The 17,252-nt window shown below is 41.9% G+C and overlaps 1 protein-coding gene across 3 annotated transcripts in view; it reads left to right on the forward strand.

Annotated features, from left to right (window-relative positions):
* The first annotated feature begins 793 nt into the window (after positions 1-793).
* Positions 794-17,252, forward strand: part of LOC118396735 (FERM domain-containing protein 5) — a 117,635-nt gene continuing 101,176 nt past the window's right edge. For all 3 annotated transcript variants that reach the window (XM_035791124.2, XM_035791126.2, XM_035791125.2), the window contains exon 1: positions 794-1,113. In XM_035791124.2, the coding sequence (XP_035647017.1) occupies positions 1,012-1,113 (102 nt within the window). In that variant the 5' untranslated portion in view covers positions 794-1,011. The remainder of the gene's footprint in view (positions 1,114-17,252) is intronic.

A 17,252-nucleotide genomic window follows, 5' to 3' on the forward strand; every position in this document is an offset into this window, starting at 1 on the left:
TTGCGAACACAATGTCACGGCAAAAGGGTAGATTTTTTTCTGGATTGTCTTGTTCTTTTTTTTAAGCTTCAAAATGTTTTATAAATTATCCTCGTTCAGTCATTGCTTGTCGAATCAATTTTCCGAACACAGCGAACCTATGAAGTCGGCTGTAGTCATTCATATGAAATGTGTTATATGTCCGCTAGGGGGTGGAAGAGTCGCTATTCGATAATTGTTGTGCTGAGACTATTGTGCGAAAAGCCATCAATCAAATAAATCAATCAGATGTATTTATAAAGCCCTTTTTACATCAGCATTCGTCACAAAGTTCTTACAAAGAAAGATTTGTCAAAGACACCGCAGCGCCAAGTCTTGGTCCAAAAGACTCCTTAACAGCTCTGGCCACTGAGTCATACAATTGGGAAATACATTCGGATGAGGGATAGCTATCCCGGACGCAAGATGGTGGTATTATTCCTTTTAAGTCATTTGTCATAAACGACGCAGCCTAAAATGAATAATACCGCCATCTTGCGTCTGGTTGGGCTACCCCTCATTCGTTTGAGGCGCTAAACATTCATAAACATGGGATGCATGGGAGACTGAAAACACCACCTTTGGACCTCCTTGTGCCAATTGGTGGCTTAAGAAAATTAAAAGATGAAATATTCATTTTTGGTGTTGCTTATTTAGGGCTTCTGCCCATTTTGTGGACATCGCTCTCGTTGGTTCTCATTGACGTCTGTCTATTCTAAGGGACCGCCCTCTAGCTCAGGTTGCAAGTGGTGAATGGTCACCCATCGTTCGGCCACGGTTTTGCTCCTGGATCTGGATGCGAGCGTCATTTCAATGATTCCGCACTGTGGCCAGTGTCTGTGTTGTGTTAACTTCATGGGATAGACTATGCTGCGTCTTGGCAGTAGAATCTTCAGCTGCTGCTAGTCTGGTTGATCGAAAAATGTAGTCATTCTGTGCTGTGTTTAGTGTATTGTTCTGGTCCTAGACACAGACCAGCAATTCTGTGAGAAGATGTTGAGCCGAATAATGAGTGGCAGCATCAGGAATCTGGATAGAGAATATGACTGCACCGTCAGACTCCTGGATGATACGGAATACACATGCACAATTCAGGTCAGTCACGTGCTCTATATTTTTCCAATAACTGTTTTCCCTCTGCAGAGCATATTGCAAGGCAAGTGCTGTATAGAAAAGCACGCACAGTGTTTCAGGATGTTACTACCGCAAGGGTCCATACCTCCATTGAAGTTAACATTTAAAATGGTTAAGGTAAGGGATGAGGTTAGGCTTTAGAGTATGGATGTCCCAAGAATTCTGGATTGCACTGACCCTTCAGAAAGTGCCCGCATCCCGCAGGACCCACAATAGGCATGATCTGAATATATCGCAGTGTGAATAACTTGTTTTCTAACACATTTTTTTGCCGTAGCCTGTGCAGGGATCATCAACGTGGGCCGATGTTCTCTTGCGCGTATGGTCGGGCCGCAGGAACATAATTAAAAATAATTGTGTAGACCGCAAATTGACCGCAAGAAGCCCAAACATAAATAATGTTAGACTAAAACATAATCATTTCAAACCTTGCTTACGTTTGTATACGATCACGTGTCTTTCTATTATGCGTGAGAGTACTTGGGAACAGATTTCTTAAATACAAATTACTCGGAGCTGAGCTCCTTGTGTTTTTCTAGTCTATTATGGCCAACAATAATACAAATAATATTTGTGTTTATTTTTTGCTCAGAAAAATTTGGGGGCCAAATGAAACCACCCGCGGACCACTTGCAGGCAGTTGGGAACTCTGGTCTATGCCATCTGACTTGGCGCACCGAGAGCAGGGTTTCCCAAACTCAGTCCTGGGGCCTCCATGGGTGTACTTTAGTTTTCCCCCCTAGCACTACACAGCTGATTCAAAGAATCAAAGCTTGATTATGAGTTCATTATTTGAATCAGCTGTGTAGTGCTAGGGGGAAATGTGCACCCAGGGGGGCCTCAGGATGGAGTTTGGGAAACCCTGACATAGAGGATGTCCTATAGGTAACTGTACATCTGTATGATAATCCACCAGACACATGACCTCATCGGCGTTTTTGTTGCTGACATAGGCTAAACATGGCAAATAGGAAATGGTTTATAACAGACACATAATCTAGCCTACTAGTGGAATTGTTATTTTTCACTATCATGACAGCGCTGGAAGTAGGGGTTTGAAAAGTGATCAAAAGTTTTCAGGTTTTATATTTGAATCTGTCAACAGTTTTAAGAGTTCAATGTTATTATTACTCAGATTGGATTTTATTGTTGCTCAAGAGCAATTTGTTTACTGAAACTGTTATGAGCCTGTATATAGTTCACTACTATATGTAGACATATCATTATAATAAAACAAGTTATGTTTTGTAGAAAGTAAAGTGAGATACATTTCCTGTATAAATCAAAGTGAGATTGATTTCCTGTAAGGGAAGATAGGAAGGAGTAAGGTATTTGTTTATTTTTATTTTGTTTGCTGCTAGTCTTGCTTTGATGTATCCTTCGTTTTATATTCAGCCTGAAATAAAGGTAGGGGAGAGGGTCGATCAGAACCAATTACAGTATGTTTGTGTGTGTATTCATCTGTGGATCATCGTTCCTCAGAAGTTAGTGGAGAGAGCTATCCCCTGGACTGAGGAAATCCCTAGAGGGCTCCTACTATTTTTAACACATTGAGACATTCAACAAATCTTGAAGAAGGAAAAATGAATCAGGTTTAGGGACACCTGTATGATGCAATTAAATGTTAAAGCTGCAGTCTTTGTTTCTGTTATCTTGCTGAAACATTTCCCTTTTGGTTGCATGCATCTCTGTTGGAGATATATTTCAAATAAAATCAAATTGTATTTGTCACATGCGCCGAGTACAACAGTGAAATGCTTACTTACAAGCCCTTAACAACAATGCAGATTTAAGAAAAATACCTACAAAACAAAGAAATAAAAGTAACAAATATACAAACAAAAGACAAATTAAAGAGCAGCTATAAAATAACAATAGCGAGGCTATATACAGGGGGTACCGGTACAGAGTCAATGTGTGGGGGCACTGGTTAGTCGAGGTAATTGAGGTAATATATCAATGTGGGTAGAGTTATTAAAGTGACTTATGCATAGATAATAACAGAGAGTAGCAGCAGTGTAAAATAGGGGGGTTGGGGCAATGCAAGTAGTCTGGGTAGCCATTTGATTAGATGTTCAGTAGTCTTATGGCTTTTAGGGTAGAAGCTGTTTTAAAGCCTCTTGGACCAAGACTTGGTGCTCCGGTACCGCTTGGCGTGCGGTAGCAGAGAGAACAGTCTATGACTAGGATGGCTGGAGTCATTGACAATTTTTAGGGCCTTCCTCTGACACCACCTGGTATAGAGTTCCTGGATGGCAGGAAGCCAGTGATGTACTGGGCCACACTTACTACCCCCTGTAGTGCCTTGCAGTCGGAGGCCTAGCAGTTGCCATACCAGGCAGTGATGCTCTCGATGGTGCAGCTGTAGAACCTTTTCCCTCTAGAGTTGATGATAGGAGATAGAATCTCAGAGCTCCAGGAGAGTGAGAGTGATATCAGAAGGCCCATCTTGTAAACAGGCCATATTAACAGCCCTTGTATTCTTGCTAGTGCCTTGAGACTGAGCTGAAGTCATGGGGGTGAGGAGTGATGAAGCAGAAAGTATCTGCCTATTCTCTGCTCTGGCAGTCTGGACTGGAGTATTGGCTGGCTACTTCTTTTGTTCTCTCTTGACCTGACTGCAGTTCGGTGTCGTTACCGACTTCAGTGGGCAAATGCTCATCTTTGATGGCCACTCACGCTGGAGAAGTGTGCTCTTCACGGATTAATCTTGGTTTCAACCGTACCGGACAGATGGCAGACAGTGTGTATGGTGTCGTGTGGGTGAGAGGTTTGCTGATGTCAATGTTGTGAACAGAGTGCCCCATGGTGGAGGTGGTGTTATGGTATGGGTAGGCATAAGCTATGGGTAATGAACACAATTGTATTTTATTAATGCCAATTAAAATGCACAGAGATACCGTGATGTTATCATTGTCGTGATCATTGTCGAGATCATGTCGAGATCATGGCCCATTGTCGTGCCATTCATCTGCAGCCATCACCTCAATTCCTGGAAGCTGAAAATGTCCCAGTTCTTCCATGGCCTGCATACTCATCAAACATGTCACCCATTGATCAGGTTTGGGATGCTCTGGATTGACAGAGTGTTCCAGTTCCGGCCAATATCCAGCAACTTCAAACAAACATTGAAGAGGATTGGGACAACATTCCACGGGCCACAATCAACAGCCTGATCAACTCTATGCGAAGGAGATGTGTCGCGCTGCATGAGGAAAATGTTGATCACACCAGATACTGACACGTTTTCTGATCCAAGCCCCTACCTTTTTTTAAAGGTATCTGTGACCACAGATAGATGCATATCATGTGAAATCCATACATTAGGGCCTAATAAATATATTTCAATTGACTCGTTTCCTTAAATTAACTGTAACTCAGGAAAATCTTTGTAGCATGTTGTGTTTATATTTTTGTTCAGTGTACATGTTAACTGCCCAAATTATTGGATGGCCTGCCAAAAATGTAAGATTTTTTTTAATGCACTGCAGAATGTGTTGACCAAAAAGTCATGCAGTGAGGAATTACAATCTTCAGAGAATGTTTTTCTAATTTATCTGCAGATAGTTCTTGTCTAAAGCAGTAGTAATTGTGTGACAGTCAGGGAGACAAATGAACAGCTCTTTCACAGATGCGATTTGTTTCCTGACATTCACCAAAAATAGCAGTTCAAAAAGAACTGGTGATGATGTGGCTAGGGCAGGGGTTCCCAAAACCTTTTGGCCCAGAACCCTATTTTGATATCTGAAAATGATCGCAACCATGTGAAAACAATGATGTAATTAACAGCCAATGTTGACTTGTTTATTTGGGGCTATTGCAGTCAATTGAAAAACATTCTAATAGTATTTCTGATTGTCTTCTTAACTCACCATCCACCATCACATACTTTTAATGTGGGGCTATGACAGTCAGTCGCAAATTACTTGACATAATATATCTCACCACCATTAATGAGATGGGTGTGCTTGATGCATGTCGCGTCGGAACTTCTGAAAGTTAGGGAGCGTGGTCGACAGTGCCAATTCATCTCTGCTGTCACCTGGATCGATATTTGGTTTTAATGCAGACGGGAGCACTGAATCCAGCTTCACACAGCTATGAGCTGGCAAAGGGTAGCATGAGTTTTATGGTGCTTTCAAGACAACTGGGAACTCTGAAAAATGTGAGGTCAAATCACAAGGTCAGGCAGTGATCTTCAGGTCAGAAAGTTGGAGCTCTAGAAAGAGGCCCGAGTTCACGAGTTGGAATTCCGAGTTGGATGACCATTCAAAACTATTTTTCCCAGTCGGAGCTAGTTTTATTCAGAGTTCCCCTATTGTCTTGAACGCACTGAAGTCGGAATTCCAAGATTTCCGAGTTCCCAGTTATTTTGAACGCCGCATTAATGCTCAGATGGAGACGGCAGGGTATTATTCGCTTTGAGTCAGAAACCAAAACACCTCCGGTGTGACCCGTGAATGCGTTGTCTGCATCATTCGGTCACATGACAGCTCGGTCAGCTGTTCAATTTCACTTACCGGCATGTCTTCTGAGCCAGAATCACAGTCAAATGGATTGAAAAGTAGGTCCCAAAGTGCTATTCCAAGCATTGTAGGTGAGCAGTCATCACTTGTGTGGGACCCTTACTGATGCTGTTTCTGTTAGAAACATGCACAGCCGATGGAAGGGGGGGGCATGGTTTGCTTTTGGAAGACTCCAATAAGAATTCTTTCCTCTGATCTGAATCCACTGATTCGGTTACCATCTGTAGAATGTTTTTGTAGCCCTGCCTGCTTGGGTTCAGTTCATTCAGTTTACCATATGTCTGTCATATAGGCAAGGCGGCACATTTTCTTACACAGAAAGTCAACCAAGTCTTCTTTTCTTTTTACATCCATTGTGAATGACAACAGTTCCTCTCTCAATGCGAAAAATCTTTCCAACACTCCCCATCGATAACCACCAAGTGTGAAATAGAACATTGTCATGCTGTCATGGGCTCCTGAGTGGCGCAGTGGTCTAAGACAATGCATCCCAGTGCAAGAGGCATCACTGCAGTATCTGGTTCATATCCAGGCTGCATCACATCCGGCCGTGATTGGGAGTCCCATAGGGCGGCACACAATTGGCCAGTGTCGTCTGGGGTAGGCTGTCATTGTAAGTAAGAATGTGTCTTGCCTAGTTAAATAAAGGTTAAATAAAAAAAATGCTCTGATCCCATATCTCCACATATTTTTCTGAACAAGTGTGCACGCAGCGGATGTTGTTTACAACCTAAGTTACCTGCTGCAGTATATAGTTCTGTGTTCAGCTCTTTTGCCGTCAGTTGCTCTCCGTGTATCATACAATGTGTCCATATGGCAGATGGAGACACATTCATAAAGGATTCAAATGCAACGGTCAAGTGTGACCTTTTCACATGATCTAAGGACGCTCTCTGGTTGAATTTTAGATGTGAACATTTTAAATTTCGCTTTTTAAGGTTAACCACATTCCAAGGATTTTGAGATACAATGACGATATTATAATATGTATATTTTTGTATATATATTTGTATTTTTTCAGGATTTTGGAAATTCTCCTGAGACCACATTTTTATATCCACATGGGGTCGCGACCCCCAGTTTGGGAACCACTGGGCTAGGGAATAATACACCTGACATGCCATGCCAGTGGAGGTCCAGAGAGCATGTTCCTCATTTAATTCTTCCTCTGCCCTTTCTCCCAGGCTGCTAGCCTGCCAAAGACACCCAGGATTCCAGGACACCTAGACTGGAATCAGGAAGCAGTGAAAGGCGTAACTAGGTCACCCTCTCTTTCTCTCTCTCTCTCTCTCTCTCTCTCTCGCTATCTCTCACCCGCTCACTTCTTTCACCCGCACACTTTTGCGCATATCCTATTCCCCCTGGGGACCTGTTTTCATTACACTCTGATCTCTTCCCTAAACTGTTTAACAAATTCAGAGTTGCCTCTGGAGCAGGATGGCCTCCTTCCTTTGACATCTACAATGCACAGGTGGGCCATTACAGCCTTCACTATCATCATCTTCAGAAAATTCTGTGTCAAAACCAGGGAAGAGGAAGTCCTTAAAACATAGATGGGAAAAGTACTGTATCTGTCTTAATGCATGGCCTTAAGTTTTACTCCAATGAATTATGGATATTTCCTCTATATTTGTGGGATGAGAAAGGGAGTGCTCAACATTATATATCCCTGTAGTTTGATTGAAGCCGCTGCCATCCCCCTATCCCCATAGTCTCAAAATCCCGACCGTAGGATTCTGGTTTCAATGACAGACTCTTTAGGCATAAAGGAACTACACTGCCCAGGGGCACAACTTTCACTTGGGGACAGGGGGGACATATCCCCCCCACATTCTGAAATTGCATTTTTGTCCCCCCCAGTGTTATCATTGGAATGTTATACAAATGAGGCAACGGTGTGCTTTAGGACCATGCAGATACCTCCGAACGTCGGGTAGGCTGTTTGGAGTGTTTATCTGACTGGGTGAATAAAAAATATCCAAGCTGTATGTGAAAGTAAATTCAGAGTGAGGTTGGGTTTATGTAGGCTACATTGACATCTGATTTGCTCAACAAAGGGCACCATCATTTCAGCGTGTAGCTAGGTATACTCTCATTCATCCATGGTTGATTGGATCTTTGGAAGTCTCGTCAAACCATTTCTGTATGTATCCATGGTAATACGGGGGCATTACCATGCTGAAACAGGAAAGTGCCTTCCCTAAACTGTTGCCACAAAGTTGGAAGCACAGAATTGTCTACAATGTCAGCATTAAGATTTCCCTTCCCTGGAACTAAGGGGCCTAGCCCGAACCATGAAAAACAACCCCAGACCATTATTCCTCCACCAAACTTTACAGTTAGCACTATGCACACAGGTAGCGTTCTCCTGGCATCCGCCAAATCCAGATTTGTCCGTCGGACTGCCAGATGGTGAAGCGTGAATCATCATTCCAGACAACGTTTCCACTGCTTCAGAGTCCAATTATGGCTGTCAGGCCATGGAGACCCATTTCATGAAGCTCCCAACGAACAGTTATTGTGCTGACGTTGCTTCCAGAGGCAGTTTGGAACTCGGTAGTGAGTGTTGCATACGAGGACAGATGGTTTTTACGCGCCACACACTTCAGCACTCAGCGATCCCATTCTGTGAGCTTGTGTGGCCTACCACTTCACAGATGAGCTGTTGTTGCTCCTAGACATTTCCACTTTACAATAACTGCACTTACAGTTGACCGGGGTAGCTCTAGCAGGGCACAAATTTGATGACCTGACTTGTTTGAAAGGTGGCATCCTATGATGGTGCCATGTTTAAAGTCACCGAGCTTTTCAGTACAGGCCACTCTACTACCAATGTTTGTCTATGTCGATTTTATACACCTGTCAGCAATGGGTGTGGCTGAAATAGCCGAATCCACTCATTTGAAGGGGTGTCCACATACTTTTGTATATATAGTATACCATTTTACTATCAACATTGAAACAAGGTCAAATGAAATATGTCTAATCAATATGAAATTCAACATCATTTCAACGACCCCAATATACACTGAGTGTACAAAACATTAAGAACATAGACTGACCTAGTGAATCCAGGGGAAATCTGTGATCCCTTATTGATGTCACTTGTTAAATCCACTTCAATCAGTGTAGTTGAAGGGGAGGAGACAGGTTAAAGAATAATTTTTAAGCCTTGAGATAATTTAGACATGGATTGTGAATGTGTGCCATTCATAGGGTGAATGGGCAAGACAAAATATTTAAGTGCCTTTGAACGGGGTATGGTAGTAGGTGCCAGGCGCACCGGTTTGAGTGTGTCAAGAACTGTAATGCTGCTGGGTTTTTCACGATCAACAGTTTCCCATGTGTATCAAAAATGGTCCACCACCAAAACAACATCAAGCCAACTTGATACAACTGTGGGAAGCATTGGAGTAAACATGGGCCAGCATCCCTGTGGAATGCTTTCGACACCTTGTGGAGTCCATGTCTCATCTAATTGAGGCTGTTTTGAGGGCAAAAGGGAGTGCAACTCAATATTAGGAAGTGTTCCTAATTTTTTGTACACTCAGTGTACATTGAATATAGGATGAACAAGAATTTGTACTTTTATACATGGAATTTTCATTGCAATTTCAACATATACATAGTTCTGATGATTATGTTGAAATTAGATTGACTTAACCTGACTAAGGTTGTTATATCAATATATTTATGTTGAACTTTTACCCTAATTTTAATGTTTACAACGCTGGATGAAATGAGATGAAAACAGCTGCTTGGTGACTTTTTTTCAAATCCAGTGTATTTTCCTTGTTGATTCCACGTCACAAAATGTTGACAAATTACGTCAAGACAATGTTGATTCAACAGTGTGTGCCCAGTGGGTAGTCACTGTTGCCTAGGGTCGGGTTTTTCGAAATGACTTGCCCCAGGCCTCTTCCTCTGATGCAGTATCACAGCATTGGTGATGGCTGGGAATTTCAAGGCTCCTCACATCTCTAGGTCACAGTTGAATAGCAGACAAGCGAAGGCAGCCAGGCTGTAGTGATTTTGCATAAGAGAGGATTAGAAATGGAAGGTAGACAGCTGTATGTGTACTGTGTATGTATGACACACAGACAGGCACAGTAATAATTACATAAATACACACACTCTTCAAGAGTGTTCTTCCAGAATTGTTCTCTGTTCAAGCAACCTCTCTTGATGAACACACAGTTGAACGGGTGTTGTTTCAGCTGTCTAAATGGGAGTCCTTTTTTTTGTCCTGTATGATAGAGGTGAGAGTGAAAGTAGGCCATGTCTAGACCATGTGTTCCCTCTACCCTCATCACAAGCTCTCTGACCTATCATTGCATGTTTGTAAAGCCCCATTTTGTTGCTGCTACATCAGTGGCTCAGTCTTCTCATTGTATTCAGCTACACTCTCCATTTAGTTACATTTGAGTGCAACAAGGTGTGTTGAAGGTGGATTTCTAATTGCAAACCAATAGCTATCTCTGTCTATATGTGGTTGTTTTTATCCATAACATCTTGTATTGCTTTATTGGAGAGGTGTTGTGTCATAGTGTGCTGTTTGCTGGTAAAAATCAACACATCCCAGGGAGAATAGTTGTCCAGATGGAGCTAGTCTCAGCGTTGAGGTAGGACTCACAACAGCACAGAACGAAGGCACTTTACTGAGCTGCGATAAAATCAAAGCAGTGTCTTCAGGTCTAAAGCAAGACTTGAACATTATTCTAATTTAGTCCTGTCCAATATATTATTTAAGATCATGAATGGGATTTCTTTGCTCAGGTTGTGTATTCTGTTTGCTGTCCTTTTAAAAGTTTTGTCAAGCCCCTAGGTAAATCTGCATGGCAACACAAAAGCCTTGAGTGCATGTTGCATCGCTGCATCTACAGACTCTGTCCCTGCTTGACACTGGATGGGACTGCTGTACCAGCTGAGCACGTAAAGAACCAAGAAATGAAGGCTGGAAGCAGCAATTATTTTTTATAAAACACAGTGCTGGTGTGCTTTTTCCTTAGTAAGTTGCAGCTTCTTGGCTGACGATGGTGTAAATGCCAAGATGTGCAGTAGATTGTGTTTGATATGCAGCATACTGTATACTTTCAACCAAATCCAGGGAGAATGTGCATGCTTAAAGCTACTTTGTGTTAATTGTGTGTGTGCATGCGTGTGGGGGTTTGAACCATCTAGCATTATTTGGCTTTCTCAGAAACTTTATTTCTCCAAGCTCAGGCTTTTCATAGAATAAAAATAGGATGTGCTTTCCACAGTTTCCTGTGCTTATCAGCCTCATCACTACTCATGAGCTGCATTTAAGAAAGAAGATGCCATTTTCTGGTAAACGGCATAAAATAGCACTTTAAAGTCATATCAGAATACTACATTTTTTAGCCCACATAGAGAAGTTTTTACAGAAACTTTGCTCTTCATTTAAAGAGAGCACGTGTGATATATTCAGTGCTTGAGTCTTTTGTACAGTCTTTCTCTAATTGGAGGAAGAAACGTGTAATTTCCAGGGAACCCAATGTGTTGTTTATTGTTAATCTGTGTTTTATTCATACATTTAAATGGTGATTTGACGAAGACCCAGATGGTTGTCAATGGTGCAGTACACCTTCCCACATCAATAGCTAATTATACAGTGTGCGTTAGTATATGTTTTGTATTTTTGTATCGCACTTACGTGAGCTTTCAGACCAGAATGTGTTTAAGAGCAACTATATTATCTAATTTAAACCAATGTAGTTTGCTTTGGAGTCTGAATCTGATAATGTGTTGGGAATAGTTTTTAAAGAATGTGAACTGCTGGAAATATTGAATAGAATTCCATGGAGGATAATTGAGATAGATACTCTCATTTTCAGGTCAGTGGATGTTTAAATTGGATCCTTTCAGAACTGCCATACAGATAATTAGATTCAGGGACACTAATTTAGGTTACTCCTTAGTATTTTATTCTGATATCTTTTCTCTCTTCAGCTCTTTGTGTTAAGTGTCCCAAGCAATGTCATGCTGAGATCTTATCAACATTAGTGACAGATCATTTTTGACCTTACAAATGTGGGATCTTTACTGTAGCTAGCACTGAACAATCCAATAAGCATGTGGTGAGACAATATTGGATGATTGGATGATTCCATGCAAAAACTGCCCTGTAAAGAGAAGCATTAGAGCACACCCTCCTCTCCCTAAAGAAAAGCAGGACTGAAATGTTTGGGGAAATTTTCACAAGAGGGTGCTGCACAGACTGTCCTAGGGTCTGTCTCCTTGGTGATACGGCAGGCAGGGGGACAGGAGGGGTTACATTTAAACATTCAGTTGTTGCTACGGTGACTTCTAACACTGCCAAAATGTGAGATCACTTTAGTCAGGATATCCCAAGGCAATGTAGAAGTCCCAACGATGGACAAACTGTAGCCACTCAAAGTGTAACAGATAAGATAAGGTTATTTAGTCCCTGAATGTTATTGGAGCATACTGGTGATGAGGTCACTAATCCCACTTACTACTACACCACAGTCCTGTCCAACTGTTCCCCTGACCCAGTTTTCCAGTTCCCCTCTCCCCCACAATGCTGTTCTCAACGTCAAAGACTCCTCTGTACTCCACTCCTTAGAAGCTTTTATGTATCTTACTGTGACACAGTTTTTATGGGCTTAGATGAAGAATATCTAATTAAGATTGAAAATGTAATGGTTTCATCATTTTTCTCAGTGTGCATTGTTTGTGCTTTGATGCTACATTGACCATGCAGTCTGCATGTGTGAATGGGGTTGGAGGCCATTGAATGGAATTCCTGGCTCTTCAAAAACTCAAGCTGTCGCTGTTTCGATTGGCCAAAGGTATTTTATGGCCAAAACAAAATTTCTTGATTGTCTAGTCTATAAAACAGCCCATACAATTTATGATGTGTCTGGTTAATGTGCACCTTTTTGTTTATTGTTGTGAGTGTTATGTTTCATATTTCCATATGAGCTTTTAGATATTGAATAATGGACTGCTCCCTGACCTGCCATTTGCTAATTTGCTAATCATAATCCAGGATGCCTTTCATAACATTTCTCTCCTCCCAATCTCTCTCAGGCCTCTCCCAGGCCTCTCCCAGACTTCTCCTCCCAGGCGTCTCCTCCCAAGCTTCTCTAAAGGTCTCTCTCAGGTCTCTCCCATGCCCCTCCTCCCATGCCTTCCTCTCTCTCACCGTCTGCTCACATGCTCCTGTCAGGTCCTCAGGAGCCTGATACAGTTCTCTGTCAGATAGTCATGTGGAGTGGCGATTTAAGCATGTACATTTTGGTGGGTCAAAAAAATAATTAATGTGATGCATGCCAGCAAAGCCACTACACAACAATAAACATTACATTAATTGCACTATAATGTTGACAAACGGTGCCCACAAACTGTTAGGGCCTGCATAAAGCTGTCCCAACACCTTACCACTGCTACACCTGGCTATCAGCGGGGTCTTGTCTGGCAGCGAATTACTGGCTTAAAAAAAACATAGCTGATTTGGCTGACTTGCTTAGACAAATGTGGTTTCTACTGACAATTGAGATGTACAAACTATGGCATAAGGAGACGACGAGTGGATAAGAGGCAATCCGTAATTTTGATTAAGACATTAAGACATTGATTAAGACATTAATGAGACAATATAACTATTTGCTCAGCACCTTTGCAATCTACAGTATCAGAATTCAGAACATGTGCTGTTTTTACAGTATTTTCCCTGTACACCAAGTCAGAATCATAGGATAAATAAAGGGGGCATATAAGCAGCCAATGAAAGCTCTTACAATATTCAATGATGACATTTCTCTAAAACAGGCTATAGGCTAAATGTGCACCACCAAGTCAGAACAGTAGGCTAATTTATGAGGGGAAATGTGAAACAATTATTAGGGGCTACTAACAGCTTACTACACAACATACAATTAGTATTACTTTCTTAGCTACGGTATACATATCTCCCTGGCAATATTGCATCGTTTATGCAGCAGCATAAAATATATTTTTGGACTCACCTTGTTGTGCTTTGTCCACTTGAACAGGAAGGTGGCGTGGTGGTCCTTCGTGGCAGATTTTGTCATCAAACTTTGTCATCAAAGTCTGACATTCTCTGTATTTATGGTACTTTTAAGACAACCGAGAACTCTGGTAGAATCAAGGTAGAATCATGATGTCAGGAATCTTTAGGTCGGAGCTCTAGAAAGAGGCCCGAGTTGCCGACTTGGAATTCTAAGTTGGATGACCGTTCAAAACATATTTCCCAGTCGGAGATATTTTTCCCAGTTGTCTTGAACTCACTGAAGTCTGAGATTTCCAAGTTCCGAGTTTCCAGTTGTTTCAAATGCGGCAGAAGTCATGGTGGATTGACAGCTTGGCCAATGTTGAATATTTATCCTTTTAACCCTTGTGTAGCCTTAACATTCTGTATACTCCCCTTGTCCTCAGGGTCAAAAATGACAGGCCGTCACTAAACCCCTAAAACAAAGAAGCTTAATTGATTTTTAAACCCCAAATCTATTTTGCATGAAGAAACAACCTGTCATTCATCACAAACCTGGTGAATATCTGGGTTTTCCCTCTTCACAATGCAGAAAGACTGCATTTAATCAGTGGACACCACTCGTTTTTATTACAACACACCTGTCATACTAAAGAAGAGATGTATTATTATTTTTGCTAAAGGTATTGAATAGGTGTAAACATAATTTTTTTAGCAAGAGATAGCACTTGTATAGCCTAAGAAAGTAACTTAAAGTAGTTTTGAATGCATTTTATTGAAGGGAAAAAATAAGTCTAACTTTTTTGGCAACATAGTGATATATTCGTATATACTGTACAATGAGGAATTCAACTACAAAATAATAGTATTTTCCCATTTGTTTAACCATTGCCCCCACCCACAAGGTGTATAAACAATAACAATAAATAAGAATAAAGTAAGATAATAGATACAAAACAAAAATGCAAAGAACATAAATCAATCAACTCTAATTAGCACATGTAGAACAGTATGCAAGTGTGTGTGGATGGACTTTGCAGATGTATTTCTCACATGTGCAGCACATAGTATTTGTTTTCCAGTCCTTCTTTGCGGGGCAGAATTGGCATCTCCTCCTCTTGCCTGCCCCAGCTGCGGCCTCAGGTGGATCCGGACAACATTCAACCCCTGAACAGCTTACACAAGCGCTGCAGAGGCTGCTGTGCGGGGAAGGCGCTCCCTTCTATGAATGTGTGGGTTTACAAGTGCCTTTCCCAGCTGCTCCAGGAACACCTTCCTCTTGTTCCACTTATCAGGCATCTAGGTAAGGTTGATCTTGTTCCATATCATGAAGACATTGTACGAGGACACATCAATGGTGTTATGGAAGATGACCAGGGGCCAGCGGTTAGTCATCCTCCTGCAGCTGTAAGTTCCAATCATCTTGTCCAGGTTGTTCACGCCTCCTTTGTTGTGGTTGTAGTCCAGGATGATGGCTGGCTTCCTGTCCTCACAATCACTGATCTCAGCTGTTTTGTGCAGTGTGCTCCAGAGGACCACATACTTGTTCCTCTTTGGGAGGTAAGAAACTAGAGTGGTGGTGGGGAGTGAAAGCAAACTTTGATGAGAAGGCCTCTCTCCCCCTTGTTGTGAGGAATGCAGGGGGGAGCTCAGACTTGTTCTTTGTAACACCTGCCAACCATAGTGATCTTCCTCTTCAGGAGCTGCTGGCTGAGTTCATAAGAGGTGAAGAAATTGTCACACGTGACATTGTGCCCCCTCAGTCAGTCTGTCACATCAAGCACAAGCCACATCCCCTGGTTCTCCTCCAGGCCTCCACTGGTCGGCTTCCCTGTGTGGACTTGCATCTTCCAAGTGTAGCTGGATTGTGCATCACAGGTCACCCATATCTTGATGCCATACTTTGCTGGCTTGCTGGGCATATACTGCCGGAGAGTACAGTGACCTTTTGACAAAAGAGATCAGTAATTAGTATCAGTGTCACAGAAAACAATCACGTAAATCAATTATATTGCAGCAATACATAATAAAATGAATAGTGAAAATCACTTACATTACAGATATGAAAATACAAATTTACCTCTGAATGGAACCATCAACTGTTACTTCAGGCCCGGGTTGTAGAGGTATGGCAGATGCTCCACCCACTTCTCCCAGACCTCTGTTATGTCCTCCAGTTTGTCTCTCACACGTCTTGCAGGTGTTGACTCACGGTTATCAAATCGTGGCATTCTTGAGAAAGTGTGAAAGACTTTCAGTGGCATCGTGGCACGGAAAATTGCCCTTCCACTCTGCATCCCAGAGACTACATGTAGCCTCGCCTCGGGACCTATACACACCCGCTAAGATTAGCAGCCCTATGTAGGCACGAAGGTCAATCTCATCCATCCTTTTCCAGTTGTCTCCATCTTTACGGAAACCCTCAACATTTGTCATCTCCAGGAGGATTTTTTTAGATGGCTGGTGTGATGAACATGTGTAATGTGGGTAGCCTAGTGGTTAGAGTGTTGGACTAGTAACTGAAAGGTTGCAATATCAAATCCCTGTGCTGACAAGGTAAATATCTGTCATTCTGCCCCTGATCAAGGCAGTTAACCCACTGTTCCTGGGCTGTCATTGAAAATAAGAATGTGTTCTTAACTGGCTTGCCAAGTTAAATAAAGGTAAAGTAAAAAATGTTGAGGTGATGTCCTGGGCATGGACAACTGCATGTCTTGTGGGTCCTGGGGTCGTCTTTATGACATTTTGTGCTGCCATCCTGCTCTAGTTGTCATATGGTGACAAGGACCATGTTATTTAGACCATGTTATGTCTCTCTTTCAGCTTGGGGGATTTCTTCTTATGCATCATGTTTTGGGTTGTATTCTTCCCCATCTTCTTCTTCAGATACCCCTTCTTTTAAATCATTGTGTTCTGGTTCCTCCTGGACATCTGAAAAAAAATAGATCTACGACCTGTTGGGCACTGAAACGTGTACTCCTGGCTTCGGCAAAGAGAGAACTAGGCTGACTGTCATCTGCTGCACTTTTATAGCCTCTGACTGCATTCCCCATTAGTAAACAATTGTTTTCATTTGGTCTGAAATGGTTTTTATTTTGCCTGTGAACTTGAGCCATGTGTGGGGTCGTGGAGAGAGATGCTGCACATACACAAGAAAGAAAGTTTTGTCTGAGTTCAATCAGTAGCACACAATCTCAATATCTCATTGTGTGTGTGTGTCTTTGTGGTGTGTAAATTATTTTATAACCGCTAAACATAGTGGTGGGTCATTTTGTACCCTTATTGAGACAATACAAGGGTTAAGCTTAGAAAACAGACCCTTAAACCCAAACTTGGACCACACACCCACACCACTGAATAGCAGACTAGTGATTGCTTTGCAATGCTTGCAGTCAGCCACTGATTCCTTCCAAACCACTCATTGTTGAATTTGTGATTTCCAACTTGTTTTGTAATGTTTATGCCCAATGGCCGATGAACATGATACATTTTATCTACAGTTGAAGTCAGAAGTTTACATACACTTAGGTTGGAGTTATTAAAACTCGTTTTCAACCACTCCACAAATTTCTTGTTAA

The sequence above is a fragment of the Oncorhynchus keta genome, chromosome 17 (assembly GCF_023373465.1).
Source record: "Oncorhynchus keta strain PuntledgeMale-10-30-2019 chromosome 17, Oket_V2, whole genome shotgun sequence".
NCBI classification, from domain to species: domain Eukaryota; kingdom Metazoa; phylum Chordata; class Actinopteri; order Salmoniformes; family Salmonidae; genus Oncorhynchus; species Oncorhynchus keta.